At 46.5% G+C, this 10,719-nt stretch overlaps 1 protein-coding gene across 7 annotated transcripts in view; it reads left to right on the top strand.

Moving 5' to 3' along the window:
• The window catches only part of WDR37 (WD repeat domain 37), a 121,800-nt gene that overhangs the window by 44,545 nt on the left and 66,536 nt on the right, over positions 1-10,719 (top strand). For 4 of the 7 annotated variants that reach the window (XM_026478683.4, XM_026478681.4, XM_048219499.2 and 1 more), the window contains exons 12-14: positions 683-817; positions 1,280-1,394; positions 4,741-7,593. In XM_026478683.4, the coding sequence (XP_026334468.1) occupies positions 683-817; positions 1,280-1,394; positions 4,741-4,872 (382 nt within the window). In that variant the 3' untranslated portion in view covers positions 4,873-7,593. Of the gene's footprint in view, positions 1-682; positions 818-1,279; positions 1,395-4,740; positions 7,594-10,719 lie in introns of those variants that run through there. The other 3 variants (XM_057304749.1, XM_057304746.1, XM_057304745.1) reach the window with 1 other exon arrangement.

Raw genomic sequence — 10,719 nt, 5'->3', positions numbered from 1 at the left:
TTTAAGATTTACTTATTTATTTTAGCGGTGGGAGGGAGAGAGGGCACGTGTATGTGAGCAAGTGGGGGAGGAGCAGAGGGAGAGGGAGAGAGAGAATCTCAAGCAGACTCCCCGCTGAGCGCAGAGCCGAATATGGGCTCGATCCCACGACCTTGAGATCACGACCTGTGCTGAAACCAAGTGTTGGATGCTTGACCAACTAAGCTACTCAGGCACCCCTCTTTGCACATTTTTAAGCTGCTGGTGGTGGTGATTGAGTTAAAGGAATAAATTTTTCTCCAGTGTTCTGGTTAAACTGAAAGTTGGCGTGGATTTTTTTTTCTCTTCATTTTCTGGTATCAGACGTGACTATGTAGACGTTTGGCAGGTTCTGTGTAACCCACGTCTTCTGGTAGCATCTCTTCACTCCATTGCCTGAGGAGGTGGAACAGGACAGAATGCACTGATTTTCTAGTCTGCTGAGGAGAAGTTCAGCGTGCTTACGTGTAACTTACAGAGAGGTTTAAGCAGGAGGAGCAGTTAGCAGAGACGACTGGCGGCTTCCGCGTCTCCAGTGTCCTCCCTGCCTGCCTTGCCAGGGTCTCTGGCAGTGGGACCATGTGATCATTCCACGGGTGGAGAGGACTTGTGTCTATCCTGGAACTTCCTGATGATCTTCTGAACCTGTGCGCTTTACTTGCAGCACTGTGACCTCTGCCGTGTTCACCGTGGGAGATAATGTCGTTTCGGGCAGTGATGACCGCACCGTGAAGGTCTGGGATCTGAGGAACATGAGGTCCCCCATTGCGACGATTCGCACAGACTCTGCCATCAACAGGTGAAGAGAGCTGTTTGTTGTGCCTTGAAAGGGTGGATTATAATGTGACCTCTTGTTCATTGAAGTCAGTGTTTAATAGATCCTTGGAAAAGCAGTTTAGAATTCTGGGGAAGTATGTTTTGGGGGGGGATAATATGTTTTATTGATCCTCTGATGCAAATTGAATATCTCCTGTATGCTGAAACGTAAGTATAAAATCAGGCTGGTGCAGTGAGCTTCGTGGGCTAAGAGTGGGCCACCTGTAGGGCTGTGTTTGAGTCACTGTGTAGTGTGCGCACGTTACACTGAGTGATGTGGTCTCTGGGTTCTGATGCTGCCGACGGAGGATACCTGCGGTTTGCTCATGTGTTTTGCTTGGAAATGTGAATGGTGTGGAGTCTCCGACTGCATGACGCTCTGTAAACTCAGGCATGCATGCTGTCACCACTTTGTACGTAACCCACTTTTATCTCTTCTTTGCAGGATCAATGTATGCGTTGGCCAAAAAATCATTGCCCTCCCACATGACAACCGACAAGTGAGGTTGTTCGACATGTCAGGTGTGAGGCTAGCGCGGCTTCCCCGAAGCAGCCGGCAGGTAACTGTGCTCTTGGTCCACGTGTTGACAGGGAGCCTTAGGGACAACTTGCAGTCTGCGTCCTGGGTCACCACTAGTAGAACTAGGCTGTGGGCCCCACATCGTTTTACGTTTTCTTAAAAAAAAAACAGAGAAGCTCATGTAATAGTATATTTAATTTATGCAGACATGCTGGAGGTAATAGAATTTCAACTATAATCAGCACAATGAGATCAGAGATTTTGCGTGCTTGTTTTCCTGTTGTCTTTGGATACTACATTTTCATTGGAAGTCCTTGATCTGTATTTAGAGCTCATAAAGTTTAAAGTTGAAACTGTTTCCCAATACCTGAACTGAGAGTGTCAGGGTTTTCACAGACGTCAATGAGATTGCATGCTCAGTTCCTCCCTCTCTGATTTGCGGAGCTGTTTGCGTGTGTGGTTGTGGTTTCCACATTGGAAAGCAGACTTGGATCTTGGCCAGTGAAAGTATACAGCCGGAAAGTGTTAGACGAAGAGTGTTGAACGTGGTGTGTGGATCCGCCTCCACCCACAACCAGAAGATACCTTTCCACGGCAGGTCCAGGACGAGAGCCCCATGTAGATGCAGCTCAGATGATGCCGCGGGAGCGGCCAGCACCCGCTGCGCTGGCTGGACCGCCCGCCACGGGGTCTGCACGTGCTCCGTCAGCTGCTCGGTGCTCGAGGCACCAGCTCCCACCGGCGGATGCAGGATCGCTGAGGGCCCCTGGGCCCCTGAGCATAGATAGTTCCTGGGCAGTTGGGAAAGTGGGGAGAGGCTGAGAGTGTGACATGACCGGCTCCTCCTGTGGGGAGTGGAGGTCACCCCCCCCCTTGCCAAGCAGCGTCTCTGCAGACTCAGTGCTTAATTGAGCCCCGCCCCAGGGCTCCTCTCCTTTGCTTCCTTTGGTGTCTTCTGTGTGTCAGTGTGACACATGGCTGTGCGGGCGAGCCAGGACCCTCGTGCGGCCCCTAACCGTGCGGTCAGCGTGTCTGTGCCCCCCGGTGCCCGCCACCCTTGCCGCCCGATGGCCCCGGCTCTGCCACCTTCATGGAGACGCCCTGTCTCCTCTTCGTGCACAGCCTCACAGCACAGTTTGTGACCCTCAGGCCGGCCCTGCGTGGGGTGTGGCTTCAGGAACGCCTCGACTGAGGGTGGTTTCAGAGGTCGATTGTGGAGGGTTCTGCCCAGTGGGGCAGCCCTTTTCTTTAAGTGGCGCCAACTTCCTGTGAAAAGCCTCTGCCCTTAAGACAGGATTGTTCCATCTCTTCTTCCCTGTTAGGGCTGGTCCGTGTATTGTTGGAAGTGGATTATTGAACTTTTATTTGAGTACGTATCATCGAAAACCATTCATGAAATTAGAGTACCTAGTAAAAGCTTCACAGCCGCTAACAAAGGGAGTGTTTCATGCTGGGTTCCTGCTGAGAGCCACTGGTGTGCCGCCCGCGCTGCATGGCTCACCCGGTGGGCTTCCCTTTCCGATGCGCCCGTGTGTCCCTGACGTTGCTGTGCGGCACCTGAGGTCTGCTCTGAAACACAGCACAGTGAGTGTGTAACTTCACTACTTTGACAAGACTTTCGGCAAGAGAATGCAGAGTTCTGAGAGGTTCTCGGTGGCACTAATCCTGTGGAGGTGCTTTCATTTTTAGTTATCTGTAAACATTCAGCCTTGTCGAAACTGTAGAATTTGTTGTGCTTGGATTTATTCCCTTTTAAAGTGGTGTGTTAAATAGAGTTGTTTTTATAAAGATGAGTGAACAATATCTCACTTGGTTCTGAGCTTATAACGCCTCTTCAGATACAAATACGGTTTTCAGTGTCTCAGAACCCCGGCTGGACACCCCCGGCTTGTATTGCCCCAGCTTCCTTCAGCTGACGGATTTTAAGAAAACGACAACCCTTTCTTGAGCCTGGTAGTGAGAGTGAAGGTGGCTGACAGCGTAAAGTTGTCTAACAGCTGGGGAGAGTGCGTGTGGCCTTTTCTGAGTGTGTTTCACGCGAGGCGAGCTCTGTAAAGTGCTCGGAGCGACGGAGCAGGGAGGCTGTGCGTGCCGTGTGTGGCACGTTCATGGCGAGGACACAGGGTCCCGTGGTGGGGGTGCAGCACCCCGTTCAGGTTGCACGCTGGGACCCTGCATGGGCGCGAGGCGTTTTCAGAACACATGTGCCCACCGAACCTCTTTGGATGCGTGCCCCACGCATGTCCTTGTGCGCTCAGGCGTTCCACGGGGGACGGGAGGCTGGACTCCAAATCCGAGTTGGCTTTCAGCTCCGTCCTGGGCAAGCTGTTCGTGCAGACCAGTGTTCCGGGTGCCACGGGGTCTCTTCCCCACACCCACTTGCTCAGAAGCACCTGGTCTCAGGCTTTCTACCCTGAGTGCCATGAGCTGATTGATCATCTTAACTGGTTCCTGTGCAGACTCTTGAATTTACTACCAGTTAACGGATGTGTTGTTCACTCTTACCTTCGGTTTGTAACAAGTGGTGGAGGCTGCTCTTGGAGCCCTTTGGGATGTGTGCTTGCGTTTGCGGTATCTTTGTTCTCTGGCCTGTTGTTGTCCCTCTCGTGTGGATAGCACTGTTCACATGCGAAGGTTTTTCAGAGGGAACTTTTGTGTCATGCTTTTGAGTGTTTTCCTTTACTTACTCAATTTCTGTCAGCTCTTCTTAATTCTGCTTCTTGTACTTTACTGTGTGTTGCTATAGTAACAGCAGCGTCTTCGACTGACCATGTTAATCTGGAACGTATGCACACGTCCGAGGGTGCTGCTTGTCTCTGTACGTATGCACTAGGGATATCACATTATAAACTTCGTTGGTATTTTGCAGTAATTTTTTCCAACATTCTGATATTTAGCTGGAATTCTGAAGGTGGCAGGAATTTACTTGGCCATTTATTTTATGCTTGTTTTATTTGGTACCAAATGTATTTTTCTGGGTCCTTTATTACCTGAGTCAGTTATTTGTTAAAATGGTCTTTGAGGTCTTTAAATGAGTTTCTTTTAATATATTCCCAAATATTATCTAGCCTCATTAGGAAACTTCAAATTCATCACTTATTCTTTTTTTCTGACTGTAATCTTTCATTTTTAAAGAATTCCAGAATGCTTTAGTAAAGTGTGAATCTCACTGACTTCATTCTGTGTTCTGACGTCATTGTCTCCAGCTCCGCTCCCCCACGGCACATGCGCACTGTTCTTGGCTCACTCTGACTAATGCTGCCTGTGAAGTTTTTTTCTTTCAATTCAGTCGCGTTGAGTGGTGAGGTTGTTAATTTGGCTGAGGTTTTATAGCACGTATGCTTTGGGAATAATACACTAATTCTGGTTTGTGTGATTGGAAATAGGGCCACAGAAGAATGGTGTGCTGCTCGGCGTGGAGTGAGGACCACCCCATGTGCAATCTGTTCACCTGCGGGTTTGACAGGCAAGCCATTGGCTGGAACATCAACATCCCTGCGTTGTTACAAGAGAAATAAGGTCGCCGGCGTCCTTAGCTGCGTAGTTCACCATGGACCTGTGGACTGGTGCCGCTTTTCTCATTCCCGTCAAGCCCTTTTTGTGAGAGTTGCACCCTGGAAAGGGTGGTTTGTATGTTCTTTTCTCATTGTACTGAGCTTGCATGAAATGTACAGCAAAATGTATGGTCACATGTCTTATTTTCGTCTTGTGTGTGTGTTGGCACCCTCTGGTCGGTGGACATGAAGCCCCCTTCCCCGTAGCACGTCGTGTGTTGTGAGTTCCTGGCGTTTGACAGATGACAGGAGGGCATTATGTTAGCGTGAGTTCGATGTGAACCCGTGTACTTACTGTGAGGCATAAACAGTCTGTGGCATTTCTGGAATCATCATACATACCTACCTTGTACCGGGAAGGTCACGGAGCTGTGTCTGCATTGGCTGATGATTGGCAGGTGTGCTGGGAGAGTTCATGTTTACTTCTGTCTGAGGGTTTAGCATGTGCTGTGGCTTAACTCCGCTTCAACTCTGTATTCTGGTATAGTTGTGTACAATTTATCTGGAATTGAGAAGTTAACAAAAACAGAATGCCGACTTTGCAACATTTGGAAAGTTGTTTTTTTGAAAAAAAAGTTTCTGCTCTTTTTATGGAAAATCATTTCAATCTCCCGAGGTCTTATATTAGCAAATTCAAAAATATGATGGTTCTAATCACTGATTTCAGATATTAAGCAAAATTTAAAGCACTTTAGTTTATAGCTATGGTTATAAACAGTTTTTAGAAGTTTCAAATGACTTATCCAGTGAATGTGACTTGAGCTTTTAAGAAGGCCCTGCCTGCTACCTGAAAACAAAACCTTATTTATTTTCTACACTTTGGTTTGCGTATTTCTAAATGGGTTCACTTCCTTGGTGGTGTTTGAGAGCCAACGATGCAAATAAATGAGTACTACCTCAAAAATCCATGTATTTGGAAAACGTGGGAGTCTCACTGTTGCCTAGCTAGAGCACTTTTGACTTCAGCTGGAATGCCGGATTCAGTTTAGGAGGCAAGAAAGACAATCATAGCAAATGTATCCTGAGGACGAAAGCTCTCCCATTAGCTGGCGAGGTGGTAGCAGAAACTGTGCTTCGCAGGGTACGAGATGCTCCTGTTTTGGCAGCGGGGACACCTCTCAGCGCCAGTCCTCCCACTGCCTGGGCGAGCCTGGCGCTCTTGCCTTCTTAGGAATTACTGTTGTCTGGTGTTTGTGAGTTCATGTTTCTTACTCAGTTACAGTTTTGATAAAGAGCCATTTCCGTGTACTGCCCTCTTCTTTTTAATACTTTGAATGTGTCCACTTGGAGAGGCACAAGAGGGTAACAGTGACAATGGTCATGGGTGCCCCCACCTCCCAGTGGTCACCGCTGGTGGAGTGCCGTTTGCGAGGTGTGGTGCCGGCTGAGCGTGCGGGCTGCCCTTGGTCCTGTGTGAATGCACCTTTCTTGAGGCTCCTTTTGCTCAGGTCCTGTGTGTGGTGGCTCATCTTAGCTTCAGCCCTGAATTATCTGGAATGATTCTGAAATGACTTATAGTCTGGACGGGAAGGAGGGCCAGGAAAAAACCGTCATGACGTAGTTAGAGCAGAGGTTGCTGACTAAAGGACAAAAACAAATGCTTCAGAGCAGCTCTCTTCCCAAAGCCTGGCATCTCCCCGCACCACACTTGAGAACGTGGGCCAGAACGTCAGCGTCCAGCCCCTGCCGACCCGAGTGCGCCACGCCTCCCAGTGGCAGAGTGCTGGCGACTCGGGACCCTAAGCTGCACGTCTGCACTCTTGAGCTCCTGTTGTATTTTAATTTGAATGTCTGGGTGTCTTAGAATCATTGTTAGGAACATTGAAAAATGTATACGAACACAGTGAAATCAAACTTAAGAACCAGATCTCTGCCAGATTAAAAAAGTTTGAAGCTTTTAACTCACCATTTCTGATGGCTATTCAGTTCTCTGCAGACTAATGCACTCTGCGTCCGGCAGCTGCTCACCTTCTCGCTAGTGGGAGGGGCCAGCCTCCTCCCTCCTCCCTCGTCTCCGCAGGGGCACGGGCCTCATGCCGTTTGCATGAGTTCTCAGGAGCAGGACACCCTACTGCTAACCGCCACGTCATCCTCGGACGTGGTTCCATTCAGCTGCTGTTGTGGCCTTAGTGGTGGTGTTTTCAGGAGTCATGGAGACTTGGGATAGGGAGTGCATGTGTGTGCATGTGTGCGTGCGTGTGTGTGTGTGTGAATGTGCGTGAGTCTGTGTGCATGTATGTACCTGTGTGGCTGAAATTAAGTCGTGTCATCAGCCACACGTGATCTCATCTGAAATAGTGTTTGGAAATGAGAGTGGTTTTGTCCTTTGTGCTCACATGTCCAGAATTTCATTTAATAATGGAAGGAAAAATGTGTGGTTACTGGAAAATGTGTATTGATAGAGAATTTCATAAGAACTATGTTGTTGGACAAAACAGCACTCTTTCTCAACCACTGCACATCAGTTTCTGGAGAGACAAAAATTCTGTACATATTTTGGAATTTGAAGAACGTATGTAAATCCTTTGTTGCTTAAATCTGTGAAAAACGAGTTTCTTTGGGGGGAAAGTATGCATTTATAAGTGTTGTGTAGAAGCAAGTGTTTTTATTGTATTGATGTAATTGTTTTTAAGTGTTGACTGTCTCATTGCAATATGAAATTCATTAAAAATCCACATTCTGTAATCACTATTGTAAACATTTTATTTTATTAGGACTCTCTTTTTTTTTTTACTTATTTTTTGGAAATGTTTTACTTTGAAGAAATATTGTTAATGGCTACTAAACACCACAGTGATGTAGAAATCAAATAATACTACTGCCCACTTGAAAAATTTTAACTTTAGACTTCAGAGATCGGTTGTGTTCTATTTCCTGTCTGTTAGGCTAACGTTAAGTGACACGTAATTATGCTTCTTCATTCCAGCATCACTGCCCCGACAATTTCTGGAGGGAGTTCACAATTTGATATAATGCAGGTGCTTGTCAAAGTTCCTCAGTTTCATAAGACGCTTGTCCTGTTCTTATTACAGTTAAGCTTGTTTGAAAGTTTTAAAAAATTGCAATTGCAGAAAGTAGGCCCCGTTCATCCCCTGTGGGAGAATATGCATCTGGACTGGCGGTGGCTGCTTGTTCGCCATCCTTGGTAGCCCGAGAGCGGAGCGTTGTGGCGGGTGCGGGAACCTCAGGAGATGTTCATCCACGACCTGCCAGAGCGCCCTCTTCAGACTGGTCGGGCTCACTGCCTTTACTCAGTCCCCAGAGGGCAGAAATTCACTGATTACTTATCTTTCTTACCTTAGTCTTTAGAAATGTGATTATTGTCCAGATTTCACAATTCCATCTTCAGTTATGTTTAAAAGTTCATCTATTAGTCTAAAGAATCGTGAAGGCGGAGCTTCTGGCTGGCTCAGTTGGAAGAGCATGCGACTTTTGATCTCGGGGTCATGAGTTCAAGCCCACGTTGGATGTAGAGATTACTTAAATAAATATTTTAAAAAAAGGAATCACAAAGGCAAAATTTTACTGCTATAATTTCATCAGAATGCCACTGAAACGTATCTTGCTTAGTATGCATACGTTTTCTGCTTTCCCTTAAATTAATAGATTACTTCGGAAATTGGGAACACCTCAATTGTTACATGCAATGTGTGATATATAGTCCATATGATGGTGCAAGAAGCTGAGAACGAAATCCTATGAAAGTGTTGAGTAATTTAAAACTAATCTTTTGAAGACATTTTAAAAGCAGCTTTGGGTCGACATGAAACCAGATTAGGCAGATCTCAAGCTCTGAGAGCTCTGTGAGGCACAGGTGATGCCTGTGGGCTCTGTGGGCTCAGGAGGCTTCCTCTGACGAGGGGAGGCTTAGTCAGGATGGACGGTGGACGGAGGTGTCAGGAAACAAAGAGAACACCTCTCTAACACTTGGCCTGAGTCCCCTCACTCCGAGTGGTCTTTCTGTGCTCCACCAAACCCTCCCTTGAAAGTTTTGGAACGAGAACCAAAAGTCTATGTCTCTCCAATCACTTTGAGCTCCACAGTGCTGAGAGGAAGAAGCCAGATTGGTGAGCTCAGCGAAGCTGTCTCTCAAGAATGAGTCTTATAAACAAGGATGGTTTTCACCAGTACTCCTTCTCTGATGCACCTTCTTGAGATGTTGTAGGAAGAAAAAGTCACAGGAGTGCTTTTGAAATGGGCAAAATGCTGACACGCCTATGTACAGCAATGTCTGGAGGTAGTGGTTTAAATTTCTATTTTTGTTTGGCTGGGGAATTACAATTTAACCTTGTGTCTTTATTAAATACATATAGTAGAATTTCAAGGGTAACCACAAAGGAATAAAAGACTTTGAAAAGATAGATGAAATGATTAAAAGTGGTTACTGGAAGGGGGTTGGGAAGTGTGGTAAGTAAGAACTGGAGCAAAAGTAATTTTTTAGTGTGTTTTGTAGGTTTAAAATTTTAGGACCATCAAAGTAGATCACCCAGTATTTGAAAAGTTCCCACTCTATGCGCACAACGAAAAATAAAAGGCACCTAGTGGGGGAAAATCTGACAAAAATGAAGGGACTTGAAATCATCCATGGAAATACTTAAAAACTTGAACAAAGACATTAAAAAAGACAAAATGAAAGACCGTCGTGCATTAATAGGAAAGGCAGTATTGTAAAAATGTCAGTTTTCTCCATATTGACGAGTAGATTTGATGCTATTCCAATGCAGATCACCCAGAGTTGTATTTTTGTGGAATTGGACATCTGATTCCTAAATTTATTTGAGGCAAAGGTGGAGGTTGATGAGATCCTGAAAACAGGAGGAGGGAAGGGAGAAGAAAGCAGGGTTTCCTTTAAGCCTGGCAGGGCTGTAGCAGGTAGAATGTGGGATTGGTACTGGGATGGAGGAGTTGACCCGTGAGGTTAGAAGGAGATCAGATTGATTCAAGCGTCTATGAAAACGTGAAGTAGTTCCACTCATAGAGCCACAGGTCAGTGGCAAGAAAGTGGCCTGTGTAATTAATGGTTCTAGTGTTACTGGTTACCCATACAGAACAAGAAATGAATCTGATCCCTACCTCACACCAAAGACAGTTCAGGCCTCATATGTGAAAGGAAAAACACCAACTTTTTTAAAAATTAAGAGAATATTTCTGTGATTTTGTATGTATTAAAACAACTCTCCAAAAATGCATTAACCATACTAGAAAAGATTGATACATTCAACCACGTTAAAGATAAAGATTTGTAGCCCTATAGGACGGCTTAGAGGAGGTGAAATGATAAACCACAGATGACAGTTGCAGCGTCTTTAATCCACAAAGCACTAATGTCCAGGATAGTAAAAACAAAATTTCCACAGGAAATTTTATTTATATATTTGACAGAGAAAGCACAAGCAGGGGGAGCAGCAGAGGCAGGCTCCCTGTGGAGCAGGAAGTTGGACACAGGGCTTGATCCCAGGACCGTGAGATCATGACCTGAGCCAAAGGCAGACGCGTCACTGACTGAGCCACCCAGGTGTCCCTAGAACATGGTTTTTTAAGTGTGATGTGTGGAGACCATGCATGTGTGTTGCAGTGCAGAGCCACTGACTGAAGGTGGGGGTGGGACGCATGAGTCTGCACGTAGAGCAAGGCCCTGTGTGTGGTTCTGCCATCCAGGTTGAGAGCCGCGGGGCTTCAGGACGTGTGCCCTGGGGCACGCGAGAAACCACTGAGCACCATCAACAGGGGCTGCAGCCCAACTGGTGGCACGTCTGTGCCGTGAAATACACCAGGGAAAATGAACGGGCCACACAGGGATGTGTGTGATTG

The sequence above is a fragment of the Ursus arctos genome, unplaced genomic scaffold (assembly GCF_023065955.2).
Source record: "Ursus arctos isolate Adak ecotype North America unplaced genomic scaffold, UrsArc2.0 scaffold_30, whole genome shotgun sequence".
In the NCBI taxonomy this organism is placed as follows: Eukaryota; Metazoa; Chordata; class Mammalia; order Carnivora; family Ursidae; genus Ursus; species Ursus arctos.
The sequence above is the reverse complement of the archived record's forward strand: the minus strand, read 5'-3'. Positions and strand labels throughout refer to the sequence as shown.